At 44.2% G+C, this 23,629-nt stretch overlaps 3 protein-coding genes across 3 annotated transcripts in view; 2 read left to right on the forward strand and 1 right to left on the reverse strand.

Moving 5' to 3' along the window:
* sdc3 (syndecan 3) overlaps positions 1-13,286 on the forward strand; it is a 39,597-nt gene extending 26,311 nt beyond the window's left edge. The window contains exons 2-5 of the mRNA XM_072447519.1: positions 4,250-4,340; positions 6,184-6,947; positions 9,105-9,291; positions 10,805-13,286. Of these exons, the coding sequence (XP_072303620.1) occupies positions 4,250-4,340; positions 6,184-6,947; positions 9,105-9,291; positions 10,805-10,971 (1,209 nt within the window). The 3' untranslated portion in view covers positions 10,972-13,286. The remainder of the gene's footprint in view (positions 1-4,249; positions 4,341-6,183; positions 6,948-9,104; positions 9,292-10,804) is intronic.
* The window catches only part of gpr3 (G protein-coupled receptor 3), a 116,473-nt gene that overhangs the window by 30,580 nt on the left and 62,264 nt on the right, over positions 1-23,629 (reverse strand). The window lies entirely within an intron of this gene.
* nobox (NOBOX oogenesis homeobox) lies at positions 16,182-23,596 on the forward strand. The gene is made up of 9 exons (XM_072447520.1): positions 16,182-16,371; positions 17,072-17,721; positions 17,803-17,965; positions 18,669-18,775; positions 21,211-21,359; positions 21,430-21,530; positions 21,862-22,123; positions 22,538-22,857; positions 23,028-23,596. The coding sequence occupies exons 1-9, from the start codon at positions 16,338-16,340 to the stop codon at positions 23,447-23,449; spliced, it is 2,208 nt and encodes a 735-aa protein (XP_072303621.1). The 5' UTR covers positions 16,182-16,337; the 3' UTR covers positions 23,450-23,596.

Raw genomic sequence — 23,629 nt, forward strand, 5'->3', positions numbered from 1 at the left:
AAGAAGAATAAAATCATTTGCTCTGCTGTGAACCATATAAATACACTTATAATTACCGGTAGACTAATAATAATCTTGGTATTGACTAAAGGACAACAGCTCTAATGCATTGCGAATGACATACAATACAATATGTACTAACATACTTTAATTATAGCGTGCGTTTATTGTGGCTCTTTCCCACTCCCCAAAATTGCCTTTACCCTTGCTTTTAATGTCACGGTCCAGCATCCGTGGCCCTTGGTTTAAATCTGTCTTCAGTGGCTGTAAAGTGATCCCTGGCACAAATAAAGGAGTGCATAGGACCAGACGTATGTGGAGAGCCTTATGTCATCTCCAGATCACGTTTCCACCTGAGTCATTTCACGTTACAACCGCCCTTTGAGGACACACCTGCTGCCTTTGTCACAACATGAGCCCTACGAGCCCCTCATTTGTGCTTCATATTGTACTCTGCCCAGTTTCATGGCATCTCTGATTTCACCACAGAAAATGCGATACTGTTGTGGCCAGTGGTTGATAAGTGACTGTCAAAGTATCACCTCAGAAAATATAAGGTACACAAACTAAAATGTCCAGGAGTCTTCATTGTAGAAAAATATTTGATTGTTGTCATCTGAACGTTTCGACTCCCATCAGTCATTCTCAATCTGTTAATCAAGTCTGGGAACTCTGATATTATCCTACTCTGAGTAAGCCCTGCCCACTGAATTGAAGAAAATCTGAATTTAAACAGAGCAAAACCCAGCCTGTCCAATTAGAGCTGAACTTTACAGAATGTCCCAAAACTTCTGCATTTGTATTAGCATGTCGCTGCTTGATTGCCGTTTTCTTTTACAAACCAACGAGAATAAAACGCTGTTGTGGAGCGAAATGGAGAGAATTTTGAAGATGATATTGGCTTCAGGTTCGACTCATGTCTGTGGTTGGTTAACTATGCGGCGTGTGCTGAATGAAGACTTTAATGGCAGCTGCAACAAAACGCTGGCCCTGATCGGTTCTCTTCGGTTAAGTTTTCATGTGATATTTTAAAAGAACGAATCAAGCTGCAGGGGCAGTTTCTCTACACCGCAAACAAAGCTTGTGATTATGCCCAGCGATATCCACGCGCACTGTGTAATTAGATACAGTGACGCACGGCTGGCGGCCGTGCAGCTACTTCACACTCAGAAGACCATCTCGTAAATGTAACATGTCGGGACCCATAGGCTGATTGTATGTTCCCGTTTAGGCTAGGACCAACATAGATCATATACATTTAGCCAAGCTGCACGGCTAACGAGCTGAAAATAGTCTGTGTGGGATTGTCCGGGCACTGTGCTGAAGTCTGTTGGGGGATTTGGGGGGCCCTGCGGTGTTCCGTGGAGTCGTCCTGAGGGGAAAGGGTGTGTATTTAACTACGTGTTATTGGGAGCAAATTAAATGGGGCTAGCATGGAGATAAGAAAAACTGGGGGAGTGAAGAAGAGCGAGTTGGAGATGAAAAGAAATGTGCTGTGAAAGACTGGCAGTGTGTGGAGATGGGGCTTGTTTGGGACAAGGGAGCAAAGGATTTGTAAAAAAATAAAAAGGGTGTCCACCGGGGGCAACTGTTTTGATGCCGTTGTTTATTTTTCGTTACATAACTCCTTTACATACAGAGCTATTCGCTAGTCATGCTCATGCCTTTTATCCTTTTTTTTCCTTTTTTTTTTTGGAAGCCCCTAATTTTAAGACTAGTAAAGAATTTGTGTGTGAGAGGCAAAGGTTTCCCATGGCAACGGCCTCCATTGTAAAGCTGTTGTCTCTTCACACACACTCAGTGTTCCACATTGACCCATATCGTCCGCATGTGCTCAACAACTTCTAGTCAATTTCATTTCAGGAGGTACATATAGCATTTCAACTCTTCGCCTCACGCCAAGATGTGATGGACTGAGATGCTTGCGCTTAGATTCCATTATGCTTTTATTGGCTTTTAAAGGCATCAGGTTTCCACTGTCTGGAGCCAGGGAGGAACTCACTGTTTGCTCTGTGTGTGCGAGCACAATCTGCATGGTACAAGCTTGTGAAGATGCAGCTAGGCCTCACACAGGTTTAAGATGACTGTGGAGATAAAGTTGTTTGGTAACATTTGAAGGCTGACGGCCTTCAGCCGATTAACTGGTCGATGGTATCAGTCTGAGACTGATTACTTTACTTTGGAACATGTAGAATGGAGAGAGTATGGCGTGAGTTAGCTGAAGAATGAATCTGCCTTTTACATGTAGCCTACACTGTTTCCTTTTTCATATAAAAATATTGTTTTTACATGAATTCCCGTGCGGTCCTGGTCTTGTGAGTGCAGTTTGGGTCAGATCGATGGTCAGATCATAGAGATACTGGAAGGTTTGGGGAGTTTTTGCCTGTTTTCACATCACTGTCCCCTTTAATTGACTAATCGATCAACCGGCATGACACGCCTTTACTCCACCAACAATTTACTTAATCGATTGACCGCCTCAGTTACATTTGCAGCTTGTACTGACTGTTCTACTATTACCTGGATCAAATCCCTGCCCTTTTTGGGTGTTGCTTTGGCGTCTGTGCACACTGAAGTCCTGACAGAGATGGATTACAGTAAATACAGGCAGTAAATGATCTCTCCTAAATTAATGGGACACTTGTAAAATGTTGCCAATACACGCAGGGGAAGAATCAATTGATCTTTTTATGCTTTGTCTAAATTGTTAGTTTGTCAGTATTTAGCTTGCCAAAGACAGCACTATAACTCATTACCCAAGTACATAGTTTCACCCCCATTAACTCTGCATCAACATCAGCTGGGTTTAGCTCAACAAACCAATTGTGCTTGCTGCAAACATCAATCATGGAATTGTGCATATTTAGCAGTAGCTTTTTAAACATGGTGTGTAAATTCGAATGCCAAAATCAATGCGACCTTGGTTTTACGAAAGAACTTTCCCTAACAATTAATTGCCACAGCTTAGTATATGGATTTAGGCTCTACAATATTTGACATTTCTTTAATCCAGTCCAGTCCTCACTCCAAATATTCATCCTTGGACTCATTCAAATTTTGTCATATAGATTTTACATCAGATTTCCTCCCTGAAACCCTTTTATTTTTTTTCAACCTTTGCTTGGAATTGATTTCTGCAATTTGTTGTTATATTTTAATCATAGGATTGTATCTTGTCTTGAGCTATCAGACAGCTTGCAAGCATATTTATTGTGCACAAAACTTTCTAGTGCAAACATTTAAACTCCGTTATCTGACCTTGCGGGAGAGAAATCCCGCAAAATGCTAGGATTGTTTCTTCTTCGGACTCTGATGTAGGTCAAGAGTAAAAGCAGATGAATGAAGAGTGGAGGGATCAGCTTCAAAGCGCCCAAAGCCTGAGGTTCAAACTGGTAACGCTCAGCACTAATCTGCTTTACCTGACCCTGGGAGAGGTCAGCGGGCCACTGCTGCTCCTGCACAGGCAGACAGGGGCTTACATGTTAGCGGCTGGGATTAAGGCAGGAAAATGAGAAGCGGGCAAGTTGTTAAGTGACCTGTTTGATAGTTATAATGAGAAGCAGAAATGTGCACTAAACGGCTTAAGATTTTTCTGTGAGCAATAGTGAAAAGGATAAAAGATACTGAGGGGTATTTATCTACTGGACATTAGCTCATACAGTTCAATGCTGTACTTAAAAAGGAAAAAGTATACACATATTTGAGCTGGAGTAGGCCTTTTAAATTGAATATCACAATTGGATCAAAGGACGGCAACAACAGAAAATGAAGACCTCTTCAAGACCTCTATGAACATGTTGGAAATGCATGGGGTTCTTGCATTAGTTTAGCAGTTCACATTTCAGTCTTCTATAAAATGTCGATGCTCCTGGACATGTTTAAAATGTGAACTTTGAACAGAATCTTGCCATCAAAACATGCAGTTCACATCACATCACACAGTCATAGCAGTGCTTGGCATAAAACTCTCAATTTGATTTTTTTGTTATAATTTACTGTGTGGATGTTATCCTTAGCTGGCTCTATGCAGGTCCTTGACATGTAAAGGCTTTCTCATAAATCCTCTTCATTTGCTATGCTGTAAGGTCGATTGAGAGACAGATGTTCCTGTGTCTGCCTTGGGGATGCATCAGACAGCTGTGTGTGCAGTCCACCAATGTGGGCTCTCTTTCAAATGAAACCACAATCGCCTCAGTCATCCCCAATCAAGCCTCTAATCTGTCGCCTGTACTTCCTGCTTCTCCCGCAGGCGCAGACTTGGGCCCCCAGTGACGACGAGGGGTCAACAAGAGACGACTTCTACGATGATGAAGACCTCTACTCGGGCTCCGGCTCCGGCTGTAAGTCTGTTTGCAATACCATGTACAATGTAAAAGTCAGCATATTACTTTCATTTTATTTCAAAGCAACAAATATATTGGTTAGTATCTAAGGTCCATTTATTAAAGGAAGTTATTTTTATTGAGGCATGTTTTGGACACTTTTGCCGTGAAATAAAAAAAAATCTGTTCCAAAACCAGATTTTGTTCTGTTTTATTGACAAATTTACACTTCAATCTCCTTCCAATTTTCTTACTGGCCATTAGTATTTACGAGCAGCACGCCACCACATGCTCTTATTCTTTTAAACCTGACAGCTGCTAGGTCTCAATCAGACGACCTCTGACCCCTCGTCCCGGCTGCCCTTGACTCGTGAATACACTATTCATAGATGCAGCTCACACGCCGCACAATGCTAACTCCCAGCTGGCTTGACAGACAGGTTTTGATACGGATTTATGGAAAACACCTTTAAACGCAGACACGCCTCTACAGCCAATGCTCTGGTCTCCCCCAGATCTTATTTACTTTAATCAGATTATGGTTCACGGCAGATTAGCCTGTCACAAGCATGCCAACAGTTGTGGACACCTATATTTTGCTTTCAGTCTATGTTCAAATTAGTGACTTCACGCAAATAAAGTTTAATCCAGGTTGATTTTTCAGATATAACGGCAGACTAGCTCTTCTGCTTATTTCTTTACTAAGCATGACTCATTGAGGGCTGCCCCGAGTTCAGCCAACAAGATAGCTGAAAATAAATTACAATTCAGATCAGGCGAGTGCGGCAGCAGCAGAGGCACCCCCTGTGGATGAACAGCAGCTTGGCAAATGCTTTATCTCACACTGTGCTACAGGGCCCCAAATCTGAGAGAGAGACTGGTTTTGAACCCACACCGATGTGCATTTTGTGATACATCCTGTTTCCGTTGCTTGGCATTTTGTGAAGTCTGATTTGCTTCAACGAAAGATTGTGTTCTTGGACTCCATATGTTTTCTATATCCTTTCCAGCTTCTCTGTCAGACCTTCTGTATTTGTGCCTGTAAATTTAATTTGTTCCTCTTTCAACTCGCAGAGCTTTACCGCTATAATGAAATGAAAGGTGGTATAATAGTATTACAAGATTAAGAAAAAAAAAAGGAATTGCTTGCCGGCATCTGCTTCTCTTCTCCTCAGGAATGCTTCGGTTGCTCCTCTTTCACACTCCTGTTTTTAACCTTTTCAAGAGACAGAAAATCAGTAAACGCAAAGATTTTCCACTTTCAATTTAGTCTGTTTAAGATCTGCCTAAGTGTGACCGTTTATTGAGCGAGCTAATCTGTTGTTTAATGAGCTGGTTTTAAGTGTAAAACTGCGACATAGTTAATATGAAGGTCACAAATACTTTTGATAAGTGTTTATTTACAGACATTCTTTAACTTGATTTCAGATGTTTAGTGTCATTGAGATAATGATGGAACATTATGTCCCATAAGATTAGATGGCAAGACGAGGCAAGTTCATTTGTAGAGCATAATTCCTACACAAGGTCATTTAAAGATACTAACAAGTAAAAACAAATCCTCATCATTACATTAACTTTAAAGGAGAAGAGTGCAGATAGAATAATTTAGGTCAAATGCACAGCTAAACAGAACTTATGATTCTTGTGAGTACATCTTGATTTTACTCCCACAGAGCATATTGTAAAAGCAGTACTTTAAATGTGTTGTTTTTATTTGAATATTATAATAATTATGATTATGATTATGAATGGGGCAGTTTAAATGCCTGTTAAAGTTTAAAGGGTTGCATGAAATAAATGTGAAAACGGTGATATTTTGGCTTGAATTTGATTTAATAAAGTCATATCTCTGTTGTAGTTCCTGAGATCCGTGTGCGGCCGACCTCAGTGAGCGTGTCCTTCACCACAGAGGAGGCCCTCATCCTGTCCACCACGCAGGCAACGAGCCCCGCCCCCTCCGCCTCCCCTGCAGCAGAGCCCAGTCCAAACCCAGACCCCACCATAAATACCACGATACAACCCACGACGGAGGCTGACGGGGAGAGCGGCATATTCTATGATCTGGAGAAGGAGCGTGAGGTGGAGAAGGAGAGGGAGCGACAGAGGGAGCTGGAACGCCAAGCCGAACGGGAACGCGAGAGAGAACGCGAGCGAGAGCGTGTCCGTGAGCTGGAGCGAGAGAAGGAGAGAGAGAAGGAGAGAGAGTTGGAAAGGCAGAGGGAGAGAGAAAAAGAACGAGAGCTGGAGCGCATCCGGGCCGCCGCCCAGACCACAATTGCGCCCGTTGTGACCACTAACGTGGCCACAAGCACTGCCGAGACCCCCGCGCCCTCTGCTGGAGCGGAGGACCCGAGCACTACAGATGATGATGAGGAGAGCGATGACGTTTACCTGTCTCCAGAGCCCACATCGCCGTTCGCAGGGTTCGACGCGGAATTCACCACAGACGACCTGGCCACGACATCTGCGACCACACCAGAGCCCACCACCACAGCCTCAACCACCACTGCACCCACCACCACAGTCAAGACCAGAGTCTCCTTCAGACCCAGAGTTCCCATGACTACAGGAAACACCCAGGCTTCACCCACAACGAGAACACAGCAGCCCACCACAACACAGGTGAGACAAAACAGGTGACAAAAGTACATGAAGGTACAATAGATCAGGATCTCTTAACCTTTCTGACCTCGAAGCCTTTGTACTTTATCTGTACGAAGTAACCCAGGGCCCAATCTTATTAAATGTATTGTATTTTACTGATTGTGCGGCCCTCAAGGAGGTGCATTTGCAGACCTGTAAAAGAAGCTGTTGTCTGCTGTGGTTCTAAAAGCTCATGTTGGAGAGCGGAGCATGAACGGGCCTCTGAACACGGACAGACTGAGCCGCGGTGGCAACATCAGAATCATGCTTCCCGCGCAGTATTGCACAGCGGCCTGTAGAGACCACTAAAAGATACCATAAGTTCAGCCAAGCTTCAGCACCAGAAGTGAGGGGACAACCGGCTTATTTGGATATATTTTAGAACAATTCATATATAGTTGTGACACACAATTTTAGATTTTATTGGCCAATCACTGATTGCCTTGTTTGCCCTGACCGCACGCCACGGCAATAGATTATAGACCTCTCCAAACTGGTATTACAGGCCCACGCTGGATCCAGACAAGGACTGTAGATGGATCTGCAAGAACATTTTAAAAAAATCACTTGTTCCTTTACTGATCCCTAGTGGCTTAACCAGACACCAGTCATATGTCTATGTAAAAAGATCATCTCAGTCTTGCGTCAGTGTAATCAGTACCGACCAATCACACCTTATCTGCAGTGATGCAGTTTTTCACAATGAGCCAATAAGTAGTCTAACAAACATCCGGGTAACAATCAATGATACAAAAGGTAAATGAGTAATCCTCATGGACGATGGAACATGCAGATTAGGTGTTCTTTGGTCCATCATTGAGATTTCTTAAATCTGATCAATTTTTTTTAAAGATAGCTCACATACCCGTAAAAATGTCAGTATTTAATATTTAGACCATGTTATGCTGTCTCTTAAACAATCTTTATAAATAATCTCCATCCCATTTTCTGAACAACAGATAAGTGACAAAATCATAACTAAATGTCCAAATATATCTTTGCCTGTTGTTTTGATTTCTTGGCCTTTAATAACAGGAAACCATAGCCAGACAGAAGGGGTGACATGGAGCAAAATGGCTCTGGCCATAATTTGAACACTGGCCTCTCAGGCAGCAGAGAATTGACAATAAACAAGGTAAAAATCCAATGACATGCCATAGAGGACAGCCGGACCGGGAGCTGAGCCAGGGATATCGTGCTCCAAAGAGTTCCTGGGAGTTTTCTGGATGAACTGTCATTTTGTGGACAGGCTTCGTGTATATCACATCGTTTTTATGACCACAGTAAAAGACGAAACCAAAACCCTGTAGACATTCACATTTTTATCATTTTTTACTGGATAGTGCGACACCACAACTCTTTATATGACATGTAACACAAAGAACTCCTGCTTTATGTCACTATTGTGTAAGTGTACAGGTTTGGATCCAGACCAAGTGGTAAATGGCCCAGTGGCCTTTTTGTCACATTAGTACAGAATGTGCCAAACGAATAATCTGGTTCAATGGTTTTGTCCTTTTACTGCTTTCATTTTTTTTCCTTGGTCGTATTTTGTAACTGCACAGAATCTTGTTGAAAAAAAATCCCAGACCTATGTCCATAAAACCACAAAAGTAATACATTTACCGGGGAAAAAAAAGCCAAAGAGCTCAATGACAGATGGAAATAAATGCCGTTGTTTTATTGCTTTGTGCAGCAGGATGTGTTCATGAGCAATTGTGGTGTGTAGTCACCTCAAATAGGACTTCCCTTCGGGACCATTCCGTTTGGTCGAAAGGGTTTTATGTCATTTTTTTCACAGTATTGGCCCAATCATAAAATGTGGCCAGTATTGTACAATAATAACAAAATGACAGCTCTTCGCATTTTCCTTACTTTTGAACCACTTTCATGATGCGTTTAGGTTTGTTTCCACTCGTGCCTGCCATATTTGTGAAGTTTGTATATGTGTTGGACAATATACAAGTTTCCCTGAGTTGCAGCACAGTTGTTTTTACGGCTCTGTTAGAGAACATATGCCTGGGAAACTCCCGCTTTGGTTTCGATAATTATCAACGTCGCCATTCTTTGGAACAAATCTGATTACACTAAATGTAAATTTCCTGTAATGGGCTTAAATGTGGTCTTTTTTTCCAGGAGAGCAACAACGATGTGGGTGTCGCTGGTCCAAGTGGAGATTTCGAGATCCGTGAAGAGAACCGCAATGATCTGGGACGAGGACTGCCGGTGGAGCCAGATCTGACTGGCAACACTCTAGATGGGGGAAGCTCTGCAGCCCAGTTACCACAGAAGAATATCCTGGAGAGAAAAGAGGTTTTGATAGGTAAAGGCCAATTCTAGCGCATTTAGCAGTCCTATTTTGCTGTATTATCCTCCCGTTTCTGTATGTGTGAGCTTGATTAATGCTCTTTGTCAAGTGAAGCACCCCAGACTCACCTCTTAGATCCACAGATTATTTCACCCCGTTGCCTCTTGTATACTTTCCCTTGCTTTACACGTGCGTCTTAGATGAACTTGTGTTGCCTTGCATCCACAAAGGGCACATTTATCGTACCGTAAGCGAATGTGCTGCTGAGAGCTTTTTGACCCACTGAGAACCAGCAATCCTCGCGCTGCATTATCCAACCAGCCCTCCCCTGCGCTTTCTCCTCCTGCTTTTTCTCACCATTCTCCCTCTGGCCTAATCCAATCCCCTTTCAAGTGGTCTGCCTCCTTGTACCAAAGAGCTGTAGAGGAAAGTGAAGGGGCTGACCTGACTGGCTCTCTGTCTCTCCTTCAGCTGTTCTGATTGGAGGACTGCTGGCTGTGGTTTTCGCTGATTTCCTGGTCATCGGTAAAGAGCAGGAGGCAACAGAGTTTAGACTAGAGTGTGCGTGTGATAGATGTACTGGTAGATTTATTTAGAAGTTATTTGTGGTGGGCTCTTACTCACTGATTGCACAGTGAAGTTCAGTTGCCCTGTAATGTGACTTGGTCATTTTAACACAAAGAATGGGAAGAAAGACTTTTTGCGCTTTTGCAGTTTACTATGGTTTCTTGCTCGTTCACCTGTGCAAATCACTTATGATTTTTCCTTGCAGAATATGACATGCTAATTTATTACGTTCCTTTAACACATAATGACTACATTAGGGCTGAAACGTACTAATTGATTAATAGCATCTACTCAGTTATTGAAATAATCGTTAACTAATTTAGTAACTGAATAATCATTATCTTTGCTGTTTCCAAACTCCAAAACATGCCATGAGCTGAGAGAAAAGGTGTTATGACTAAGACAGGGCAAGCCTTACATCCAAATGACACAGCAAACGTATACAATTTAAGTTTTTAGTGGAAAGCGTATTTTGTCTGTAAATATACTCCAACAAGATGTCCTCAAGCTGCATCACTTAAGCTTTATCTGGGTCAAATATAATTAAAATAAAAATAAATTCACTGACCTTTTGCAATTATCAATTAATCTAGCAACTATTCTGATAATTGATGCGCAAAATAATTGTTAGTTGCAACCCTAGACTAGCAGTTTTGTGGTCGTTTGGTGCAAATTGATGCAAATCTGTGTGTGGTTGATTGTAGTGTAATTGAAGTGTAATTTAGCATAATAATGGCCAAACCAGTTGCGTAACTACAGTTGAATTAATCTAGGCTTCACTGTTCTGCCAATCCAGCCATATGCCTGTTATTTTCATTTATTTATCTGTCGCTGCAATACACACTGTATCAACATTGAGGAAATAACTGCAGTATTCAAAGGTCAAATTCAAACGGCAAATGGTCTGGCTACGATACATGCAACATTAATGTAATTTGCTGTCTTTTCCTCTTTCCTGCAGCTGTGATTGTTGGGGGCGTGGTGGGGGCACTCTTTGCTGCCTTCCTGGTGATGCTGCTGGTCTACAGGATGAAGAAGAAGGACGAGGGCAGCTACACACTGGAGGAACCCAAACAGGCTACAGTGACCTACCAGAAACCAGACAAGCAGGAGGAGTTTTATGCATAATGCTCGCTCCCCTAGAGGCCAGAGGGACACCCACACACGGATGGACCCAGAGAGATTTAGAGACGGAAACTCTGCGCCCTGTCCTCCTCCTGCTGCGTCCTGTCATCACCATCCACACACTTGTGAGCGCCTTTCTCTCTCCGGACTTGGGACTTTCTTTTCAATGAAAACACAAAAGAGGACAAAAAAAGAACAAAAAGTCAAAATATATTCTGAAAAAATCCCACATACACACCAGATGTTTTTAAAGTAAATGTTGTTATTAATATTCGACAGATACTTGTTCTGTATGTAATGATATGATTATTTTGTACAAAAAGGACAAAACAAAACACAAGCTCTTAACCTGTGTTTCCAGCACAAAAAGTTCCTCTTCTGTTTTTATGGAGCGAATGAACAAATAAAAGGGGTCAAGGGAGCGCAGACACAAAGGGTACAAAGAGGTGGCAGTGGTCTCAGCGCAGCCCCTCACCCCAAACACACGGAGCGTCTGGTTGGCCGCACATAGCCCGGGGTCAAAGGTTAGAGGAAAGGTCTCTTTGTGCCTTCCGTCTCTGGTGCTCAAACACATGCATACTCACATCCATGCAGCCACATTAAGCCACACGCGCACACACCCACGCACGCACTCACTGGTGTCAGCTCGAAGGTGGCTCCGACCTCTCGCTTTGTGCTCGGCCAACCAGAAAATACTGCTCAGACGCAGCGTGCTTCTCCGTGTCGAGGAGCTACCGTGGAAACACTGTATGTTACAGAAAGCTGGCGACCTGTCTGCTCCTCTTAGCTGTTTAAAGACTAGTTAAAGATAGTAATAATAATCAATAATATATCAGTGTCTGAGCTGAATCGTGAGTAATAAAATGAATAATACCGTGATAATAATAAGTAAACTGGAGGATGTGTATTTAGCAGTTTAAAAAGGTTTATATGTAAATAACAGCATATCCTCTCTGGCATCACTAATCATCTGCATGACCATTCAGAGTTTTATTCATCTTATTCGCCATCACAGAGCTGTGCTCTCGCACACCACACACTGCTACACAACAGACATGTAACTGCTCTGCATTCAGACACGTTTCAAACCTTCATTGTGACGTTTTCACTGGTGAAGCGATAGAGATCAGGTGGTTTCAGTATGTCATTGGTATTGTAGTTAGTTTACTGTTGGTTTAACGTTTGGTCTGTTTGTGTAAAAAGCACAACTGCGCATCTGTCATCACAGCTCTGACTCCTCCCACTCTGCATGCCTCACCTTCATCATCTTCTGCCAATGGCTCTGTTCAGGAAAGGGAGGGGCCCAATTGAACGTGTGTGGGGCAAAACTCTATGCAGCAAGTGACTTTCAAGAGCTCTCATCCATGGTCCGCTGTACAGCAATCACATCATAACTTTGGCCCATAAAGTTATGACTAGTTTAAAGACCTTGAGTTTGAACCTCTGGGGTCACTTTCTCTGCTGTGGGCTCTTGTGGGGAGGGAACAGGGAATCTGGGGCTCGGTTTTGAAATGTTGGGAGTTGTGCTTTATCTAAGAGATTGTAACAATAACCACACCAGTATGACTGGGCTAGTAGCTTCTATTATACTCAGTACTGTAGATCAAAATGCATGGGAGTCTAAACTATACTAGTCTGGTTGTGTGTGTGGATGTCAGTGTGCATTTTGTGAACTCCAAAACAAACCAGGGGTGGGGTCAAAGTTCGAATGTACTGTGGTGGAGAGTGCGGCCACCTCTGTCCAGCAGCTCCCTCACTCCTCCACTGAGCAGTAACACGCCTCTGCCACTGCTGTGTGTGTGTGAGAGCTTCACCTTGATATTTCACAGCAGACTCTTGTGTACACTGACTCGCCTGTCGTTGACGCGTGTTTGCTCTGCTCACTGCTGAATGTGGGCCGGCCGCTCTCACACTGACTGTGTCTTCACTGTCTGTCTCGGTCTGTTCGTCTCTGCTGCGGGATGGACACACAGACGCCACTTTTTCACAGGGCAGGAATGATCTTGACATGTACTGTCTTTTCTAAAGTCAATGTATGTTTGTACTCATCTTTAAGCCTGCGTAGCCAAATAAGACAGGAGTATGAGTGCGGGAGAATGGACTGTGTGTAGCTATGCATGTGTGAGTTTGTGTGTATGTTTTGTGTCGAGCCTTATTGGCGGCACTACTGTTTGCTGTTCCCATTCCTGTTTTTATACATTTGCATTTTTTTAAGGCTGAGTTTCTGTCATTGGCTGAGTGAGCGAAGAGGGGCAGATCCTCAAAGCCACCGACATGTCACTAATCTGCCACTCTGTTCAAATAAAAACCTCAATTGGAAAATCTCGTTTTTGCATTTATTCAAATCTGTTTAACAGCAAATAATTCCAAGGCCTCGGCTTCTCTTCACATTACTTTGAAGAACCAATCATATTTTTGACAGGAAACACAAAGATCCAGTAAAATGATGGCTACAGGAGCAGGAGCTACAACAGTAGCAGTCATCCTAAAGACATATCCATATGAAGAATATACTCTACATTTCAGTTTTAAATATTAAGATTTGAGGAATGAGGAGGCAAGGTCAAGTTTATTTGGTCTATAACATTTTGGTTGTTGATTTTGCAACATGTGATTAAAACTGTTGAGAGGGGAATGAACTGTGTCTAACGTGGTGATTAAAGACAATGGTATCAAAGTTCTTGTCCAATACAGGCAGCTCTATCGGCTTGACATTGACCCTACTGATCTTCAATACAACATTTCTCTTGTAAAAACTTAGATTGCCATCCTTTTTAGAGCTGTTCATTGCCTCCTAGATACTTGTCAGCTTACATTAGGGATTTTCCACCTTCTGAACGTGGCCCTAAAAGGTGCAGGCTGATGATAAAGTAACCTCTGCTCATAGGGAAAAAATACACTTCAGTAACACATTTGAAATACCTCTCAGACGGGCGCAAAGTCTCGCCTTGGCGTTATCCACACCGACATTAGCTTGGCCTACATACCATCACTGACCCACTGACATTAGCCCCAACCCTGTGCATCTCAACATTAATACACTGACACAGCTATTGTATATGATCCAGGCTATTTACACTGACAGACCTCTGAAGGCCCTGAGAGAAAAGGAGGGAGGAGTTGTTTCTATACTTATATCAGGAATGATTAGACCAACTATCCACTGAGATTTGTGAGAATATGAAGTGCGCACAAGACTCCCTGTTTACATCACTGCTATCAAACTGTTAGAGAACAAGGTCATTTGTTTAGGAGGTGTGGATACTGCTTTAGGATTGAACACAACTGCTTCATGTTGCAGGACGCGGCTGATTTGGCTCACACATGGCCCAGGCAGGATTTGTGATTTGTGAGCCTTCTTTCAGTTGGGAGGGGTAAGATGGTAAAAGCATTATAGCTGCAGAGGGGGAGACAGATGCTGACTGAGGGGGCTGTGTGGTCACTCAGTACCCCATCTGCTGGGAGCAACAAGAACAACTGCAACTGTTCGCCAAGGACACTAGTCACACCTGGCATTTTCACAACAGACTGGCTATTTGGCACTGGAAAATAGAAGAAAGCCCACATGGTTCAATGCCACTTTTGTATTTGTATTTGGAGTAGGGTGAAGTCGTAAATTGAGCCGCTTTTTGGTAATTTACCTTGGACAATCATTTTAAGAAATGTTTGGAATTAAATCATGTTAGTTTAGGTACTAATGACAGTTACCTGTATTTTGGGATGCAATTCAGAAAATAAAATGCAATTATTTTGGAGCAGGTAAAATGAGTCCCACTTCAGCTAAAATTCTTAGGAAATTCAAAGTGGTTTTAATTGACTACATTTTATATTTTTATATTTTTTTCTTCAACCAACATGTAAAATGTTAAATGCGCACCTAACCAATAGGCCCCACCCAACAGATACTACATCTCAGTTGGACATTCCTGGTTAAATAAATGCTGTTCACCTTGAATGGGAATCTGCAGATCCTTCTGTCCAGCCACTTCATTGTACAGATCAAACCCAGAGCTCAGAGCTGTTTTACTCCTGGAACATGTGCAAGGTCCTACGACCCAAAGACACTGGGAAAAGCCCCATATGCCATAACTCCTGATGGAACAGACAGAAGAAGATGCAAGTCATTGTACCCCTCAAATAAAATTATTAGAAAACAATATACATTTTGTGAACTAGCAAACAATGTATCAAAATGTACTTAAAATGTTCCAATAGGGAAACCGTGTTGTGAGTGAGTCTTTTGTTAACAGCTCAGCTCTAATGTTCATGTTCATGTTTTCAGAAACGACTGACAAAGCTCATCCAACAGCGAACTGTGATTGGTTAAGATTTGTTGTGTCTAATACTTGTTTTAATTGTTTGTTTTTTTACTCTTACTGGGTGACCACCTCAAGTAGTGGTAAAAGTTGGACAATGTGGGCAATGTAGTGGGACTGTAGTAATAAACTGAGGCTTATAGACTTCTGCTATTAAACCTGTATGATTTTCAAAGTTCATCCCTAAAAACACATCCCCATTTACCCAGGACAGTCCCAGTTTTGAGCCCTGTGTCCCGTGTTCTGTCAGATGTATCCAAAACCACTGATTTGTCCCAGTTTTATTCAAGACATGTCCCAGTTTTGACCACTTTGAGACCTGGGAACAGTAAAGAACAGTAAAGTTAAAAAAAAAACAGTATTTCTATTACACACTGACTCACAAGCGAGCCGTGAAAGAGGTGTGAATGATCCCAGTGCACACAAATGTACTTAATTACCTGCGTTTTTTACTCTTTTATTATCACATTCCATTCCAACCCAGGTGTGTCCCAGTTTTACAGGTGAAAATCTGGTCACCCTAATTTAGAAAGTGACAGATACCATCATATTGCACGCCAGCAAGTCAAGACCATGTTTGTCACGCAATAATCTATGTAATCCTGTTTTTCTATGTAAAATTCACTATTGTACACCCTTCATGTGGCACCACCAATGAAAAGGTGGGGCATTATGTAACTAAGTGGGTCGAGGCACCGGGGCTTAAACGGCTGTGCAGCTCAGGACAAGCTAAAGCGGGACAGGTGCTCACCCTTTGACTCTATATTCTTACACACAGAGACAGTATTCACACCAGAACAGGCCTAAACGCTCATAAATGTCACTTCAGATTTAAACGCGCTTGAGTTTCCCTGACCCTCGCGGGACCTGAGGCGCCCCCTGATTGGCTGAAGCCTTCACGCGATAATTCTCGGTCACGCGCTGACTCAGGTAATCAATCAATCAATCAAGCCCATTAGCCTTTTGTCCGGGAGCGGTCCGCCTCTCGACCTGCGCCACCTAATTGATTATTGCCAGGACAACTTTATTGGTTTTGACTGAGGCCAAGTGGAAATGGACGAAGACGGTGGCGTGTCTGGGCATTTTGGTAAGACCTTCTGGGTACAAAGTCATTGTTTTATTGCAACATTGCGACGTGGAGGTCTGAGTCGTGTGATAAAAGTTAAATAGGCGCAAACAGACCTGCACAACGTTGACCTCCAGCCGTCCCACCCTCACTCAAAAGTCCCTAAAACAACTTTGAAATTGAAAGTTAGTCATTAATACTGTCGTTTGCAGACAGGAACAGGCTAGTTTAGCAGCAGCTAGCGGCCGCGTTAATTAGGAGTCAGGTGTGGGCTGCACAGCTGGGACACTGATTAAGAGAGCGGGCTTTATCAGGTAAAATACTCCGCCTTCAGGTCGTCCAATGACTCATGAAATGTGCAGCTAATGGCATCACCAGCCCATGTCTGTGCGGCCTATAGGCCTTTGTTCAAAGTAATTAGCATGTTGGCAGCTTTTTACTAAGCAGAGATAAATTATGGCTAATTGTCACATAAATGTATGCTACATCACGCCCCACCAAACACCGAAGTTTTAATTATACACCTAATAAACTCTCATAGTAGCCCTTACCTATGCTTATACATTTGCCATGCAGGGACTTAATGGCCAAACATTAGGCCTGACAACATTGATTAAAATAAATAAATATATATATATATATATATATATATATATATATATATATATATATATATATATATATATTTTACATATTACATGCAAGACTTTCCTTGTTGCAGATTGCTCAAGTCTTTTGTGTGAGGAACAGGAAGATTTGGGAACGAGGAACAACCCACGTGTGGACAGTGACCGGAAGGAGGAGGATAAAGGAGAGCAGCTCTTTAATCAGACAGAAAGCAGAAAACAAACTGAGAACAATGAACAAGTAGAAAAAAGTGAAGACCAAGCTGAATCCGAGCCTGTGTCAAAGGCAGCTGAGGTGGTTAGCTCTGCAGGTGGAGCGGACAAAGACGTTGTTAACAATGAGTCTACCATTGAAAAAATGGAGGATAAACAAACCAAAGATGAGCAGAAAAGAGGCAGAAAGAGGCGGGGCAAAAAGCAAAATGAGCAGTCAAAATGTAAAAGAAGTTGCAAAGTTGTTCATCTCAAAGGGATGACCAAAAGGACAGATCAGGAACTTGAGAAAAGCCCAGTGGACCTCTCATTAGAGTCCATGGTTGGACTGATGGACAGCAGTGAGTTGGCAGATCCCATCTACCTGGGCTGTGGAGGATCAGGGGTTTACTACCCCCCCGTCCCAATGCCTCTGCTGTACTCACAGCCTCCAGTCCCAATCAAGCCTTCACCTCCTGCCCCCCAGAGCACCACACGAGCCCATAACCCCTTTCTACACATTGTGCCACAGACAAACCACCAGCCTCTTCAGGTCAGACTACAAACACACATGCTCATATTAGTCACCTGCTTTTAAATGATTGTTATTTGTACATTTATAAACTCATGACAGATGGAGGTAACTCAAGTCTATTCAACAAGACGCTCAATACGATACAGCACGAGGGACCGCGGGCGTTCCCTCAGCTATCCAGACATGCCAGGATTAGAAAACGTGGACAACCTCCTCCTGCCGCCAGCTCCAAGGAAGAAAACTCGCACTCTCTATAATACAGGTAAGAGTTTAGTTTATTATTAGGATCCCTATCCCTTGACAGCAGCTACTCTTCCTGGGATCCTTCTTAAAAAATAACAGAATAAATATATTACAATTATTATTAAGATAAGATAAGATAATCCTTTATTGTCCCACATGGGGAAATTTCATTGGTGCAACGCAGGTAGATACAGAGGTAGATACAGAAGAACAGATCACTTATAGGAAGTCTGATAAACACTTTCAGTAGAAGATCTCCTATAAATAAATAAAAACTCCCATAGACAAATAAATACATAAATACCATTGCATGTGATCCCGACGACAAACATAATAGAAATATTTCCAATGCATACACATTACAGACTGCAAGTATACATTTTCACCATAAGAAAGCCATAAACAAGTAATAAGAGGTTAAGAATATTTCATTTATAGATAATATGAATTAAAAAGTTCAGATGGAGGCAACAAATTCCACTCTTTCATTGCTCTGTAAATAAAAGCACTTTTGAGAAAATCGGTGTCGGTTCTGGGAATTAAAAAACATCCTTCAGATGCATATCCATGGAAGTCCAAGTTGTTTTAAGCTGACTGGATTTTTTGTTGTTAAACTGTGGATTTTTTTAGTTAAAAGTGGATTTTTGAGGAGCTGTAGGTGTAAGACTTCTCTTAGAATGTGCATTCAGCTTGATTCCGCTTGTATGTTTGCATCACTTCAGAGCAGTTGGAGCACTTGGAGTCCCTGTTTCTGGACGACCACTATCCTGACGCAGAGAAGAGGAAAACCATTGCTGCTTCCGTTGGAGTCACACCACAGAGAATAATGGTAAGTGACATACATCTTCTATTATTCTATTATCTTCTATATTCTATTATCTTCTATTATTCTATTCTATCTAGTCATAAAGGATAAGGATAACAATTATTTAAAGATAAGATAAGATATTCCTTTATTGTCCCACATGGGGAAATTTCATTGATGCAACGCAGGTAGATACAGAGGTAGATACAGAAGAAAAAGCATCAACATTACTAACTTTTTGGAGGTGGCACATTGCATGGAAAAGGAAAGTTAAAACCATACTTCAGAACATTCTACATGCAGGTTTTATGCCATACTGTGGAATAGTTTTGCCAAAGGAACAACATTTCAAATCGAGTACAGGTCAGGTTTGTGGAGAGGCCGTCTGCTCACAGTAAGGACAAACGTTTATAATAAAAACAACCAGAATTAAGAAAGGAAAAAAAAAACAATGGCAAATGATTCCAATTAGAAACATTTCAACTCAATACAAATGTTGATGTACCAAGGACACATTTGAAATTAGTTTATCTGTACATGATTTTATCAAGTGCTTTTCAATAATTTTCCGGAGGTCATCGACGGGTATCGGCAGGCCAAGCGAGCCGCGGCTCGTGCTGTCGCAGAGGCAAAATCCCGGGCCTGGGAGGAGTTCGGGGAGGCCATGGAGGAGGACTATCGGTCGGCACCAAAGAAATTCTGGCAAACCGTCCGGCGCCTCAGGAGGGGGAAGCAGTGTCTCAACAACACCGTTTACGTTGCGGGTGGAGGCCTGCTGACCTCGACTGGGGATGTCGTCGGAAGGTGGAAGGAATACTTTGAGGACCTCCTTAATTCCTCAGTCACGTCTTCCGAAGAGGAAGCAGAGACCGGGGACTCAGGGGCTGGCTCGCCCATCACCCAAGCTGAAGTCACTGAGGTTGTTCACAAACTCCTCGGTGGCAGGGCTCCGGGGGTGGATGAGATCCGCCCTGAGTACCTAAAGTATCTGGATGTTGTAGGACTGTCTTGGCTGACACGTCTCTGCAACATCGCGTGGCGGTCGGGGACCGTGCCTCTGGACTGGCTGACCGGGGTGGTGGTCACTCTGTTTTAGAAGGGGGACCGGAGGGTGTGTTCCAACTACAGAGGGATCACGCTCCTCAGCCTCCCCGGTAAGGTCTATTCCAAGGTAGTGGAGAGGAGAATCCGACCGATAGTCGAACCTCGGATTCAGGAGGAGCAGAGTGGTTTTCGTCCCAGTCGTGGAACACTGGACCAGCTCTATACCCTCCATCGGGTGCTCGAGGGTTCATGGGAGTTTGCCCAATCAGTCCACATGTGCTTTGTGGATCTCGGGGTGTCCTTTGGGGGGTGCGGGGCCCTTTGCTCAGGGCTGTCCGGTCCCTGTATGACCGGAGCAGGAGCTGTGTTCGTATTGCCGGCAGTAAGTCAGACCTGTTCCCTGTGCATGTTGGACTCCGCCAGGGCTGCCCTTTGTCACCGGTTCTGTTCATAGTTTTTATGGACAGAATTTCTAGGTGCAGTCAGTCGGAGGGTGTCCGGTTTGGGGATCACAGGATTCCATCTCTGCTGTTTGCAGACGATGTTGTCCTGATGGCTCCATCAAACCCAGACCTGCAACATGCACTGGGACGGTTTGCAGCCGAGTGTGAAGCGGCTGGGATGAGAATCAGCACCTCCAAATCCGAGGCCATGGAAAAAGGTGGCTTGCCCTCTCCAGGTGGGTGGGGTGTCCTTGCCCCAAGTGGAGGAGTTCAAGTATCTCGGGGTCTTGTTCACGAGTGAGGGAAGGATGGAGCGTGAGATCGACAGGCGGATCGGTGCAGCGGCTGCAGTGATGCAGTCGCCGCATCGGACGGTTGTGGTGAAGAGGGAGCTGAGCCGAAAGGCAAAGCTCTCTATTTACCGGTCGGTCTACGTTCCTACCCTCACCTATGGTCATGAGCTTTGGGTAGTGACCGAAAGAACAAGATCGCGGATACAAGCGGTCGAAATGAGTTTCCTCCGCCGTTTGGCTGGGCGCTCCCTTAGAGATAGGGTGAGGAGCTCGGCCACACGGGGGGAGCTCGGAGTAGAGCCGCTGCTCCTCCACGTCGAGAGGAGCCAGCTGAGGTGGCTCGGGCATCTTTTCCGGATGCCTCCTGGGCGCCTCCCTCGGGAGGTGTTTCAGGCATGTCCCACCGGGAAGAGGCCCCAAGGAAGACCCAGGACACGCTGGAGAGACTGTCTCTCGGCTGGCCTGGGAACGCCTCGGGACCCCCCCGGAGGAGTTGGAGGAAGTGTCTGGGGAGGAGGAAGTCTGGGAGTCCCTGCTCAGACTGCTGCCCCCGCAACCCGGCCCCAGATAAAGCGGCAGAAGATGGATGGATGGATGGCTTTTCAACAATGCTCTCTTTCCTCTTTCATCTGTTTTATCACGAATTTAGCCCTTTTTCTCCTTTTGTTATTTTGTCCAGGTTTGGTTTCAGAACCGCAGAGCAAAGTGGAGAAAAGTGGAGCGTTCAAACGAAGCAAAGACTGAACAGAAGGCGAGCTGCGCTGGGTCTCGCAGCAGCCCCACTCACGCCCAAAGGAACCCTGCTTTGCCCAGTTTGCCCCTCAAAAGGTCAGTCCTCCCTCTGTGAAACAGTTTACAAGGCTGACCTGGTCTTACCCATGTTCCTCCCTCTCTGCAGACCACCATCTTTTTCTGGTCATTGTGCCACAAATCTGCCTCAGATTGCACGCACAGCGCCAACTTTCCCTCCTTTGTTCAGCAACGTCTCAACCAGTCCAGGTAAAACAATGTGTTTTGAAGGATGCGGAGCATTTGTAAATAAGTATTCATACCTGTCCACCACACGCATCTGTGATCACCAATCAAACAGCTGTAAATACATGCAGTAAATTGTCAGAGTCGGGATTCAAACTCGCGACACTGCGGCCAGCTGCTCTTGGAACCCGGCATGCGTGTGCTGTGCCTTAACCACTCAACCACCGGGCAGCACTGTTGCCAGTTTCTAAATATAAGGGATGCTTAACGGATATAATACCTCACATAATGACACAGTATAAATCCTTTGAAAGACTGAACCACCCTTTAATCTTTTATCTGTGTTAATCTGCAGGTCAGTCCAGAGTCAGAGCTGGAGACCAGCAACAACTTTCATCTCAGGGGGCTTTAACGGAAGACCACCCACGCCCACTGCACAGCCCCCCTCCAATACGCCGGGCCAGCCTGCCTCGGTTCACTACAGCCTACAACCCGCCCAACCCAAACCCTCAGCTCCTTAACACGCTGACCCACACTCCACCTCTGTTTCTGGATGCTCTAGAGGCAGGCGCCTCCCTGGCACATCACGACACTCAGCCTCTGCAGGCTGACACCAGGTCAGGCCCACTCACAGGGGACTGTGACTGGAATACAAGCAGATTATGTGGACAGGGACGAGGAGAACAAGCTCTGACAGGAGAGAGACAGCAGGGACGTGTGGAGTACTGCAAAATACTCATGATGACTGCTCAGACAGGCCTTGTAGGGAGAGTTAGTTTTAGCATTCAGAGCATGCACAGACCTGTGGAGACCAGTAATTACTTAATGCTGAAATATTTTATATGGCCTACTTGGCAACTGACTCTGAGTCTACATTGAGTGCTGTTGGTCATAGATTCGTTATAATAGTAGCAGACTGCTGTTGTCGTAAATTGTTTTCACTAATTGTAAAATGCTTTATTATTAAATCATAAATCTACATTCAACTGTCAAAGTTAATGGTGGTTAATCTGTCTTTTCTCCTCTTGTAGCTCTCTGTTTGATTTTGGGGAGAAGCTTGAGTTCCTGACCTCAGCGCAGCAGAACAACTTCCTGTACCAGCTGCAGTCGTCTTATCCCAACTCTCAGCCTCAGGCTCCTTTGCCCCGTGTGTCCTACCTCACCCCCTCCCCTTACCTCACCCCCTCCCCTTACCTCACACCCAATCCTCCAGATTCCAACCCCACATCCTACCTGACCTTTGGCCCAGGCGGCGGCGCCACAGGTGTGGTGACCTACTCCACTGGAGGCCCTGCCTTCTTCCAGCCCCAGAGCACAGGACAAGTGCTGCTCCAGTCCACTGGCCCTCACGGTGAGTTCAAGGACCAATAGATTAGATGAATGATTACTGTTAAAATGCTCTGTTATGGCACCATTATTTCTGTTGCATCTCAGAAGTCTAGTTTTATTCGTACAAGCACATACACATGATGACAACAATAAGTCTCTGTCAGGCTTTGTTAAGTCTGTGTGCTCTTACAGGTGGGATCACTGCCTATCAGTCGTACCCCTGGGGGAATATTTTCAGCCAGCCCTCATTGCAACAACGGCCCCAGTGCCCCCCGTCGTACCCCAGCAGTCTAAATGCTCCGCGGGACCTCCAGCTGGCTCCCTCCAGCAGCGCTGTTCCTGTTCCCTCTGTGTTCTTCACCAGAGGAGAGCAGCGCTCCTCACACACACAGACTCAATCCAGCAGCACTGTTCTGCCCCCTGTGTCCTCGTTCAGGCCTCCCAGGCTCAGAGCAGAGACCACTCCAACCAAAGCTGGTCCCCTGCTGCCTGCTCAGGTCAGCCCTGCCTCTACACAAAGCTCTCCTATGCCCTCTTGTGTCAAGATAGAGTATGACAGTCCTCGGGAGATCCACAGCCACTTCCACTGTGACTTCTCCCCAATACATTTCTGACTACATGTGTATTTTGTGCAGTGAGTTTATATTATAGTGTTTGTGTGAAAAGAGCTTTTTCATTCACAGTTCTATATTATTCTAGTTTCTTATGTTTGCCAATGTGCCAATAATATTAATGTCAAAAAGCGTGACTGGCCTTTAATAAACACAATGTTCTGTGGACATCCATGATTCTAT

This window comes from Eucyclogobius newberryi, unplaced genomic scaffold (assembly GCF_026437365.1).
Source record: "Eucyclogobius newberryi isolate DKJ021-1_F unplaced genomic scaffold, fEucNew1.0.hap1 SCAF_16, whole genome shotgun sequence".
Taxonomy (NCBI): domain Eukaryota; kingdom Metazoa; phylum Chordata; class Actinopteri; order Gobiiformes; family Gobiidae; genus Eucyclogobius; species Eucyclogobius newberryi.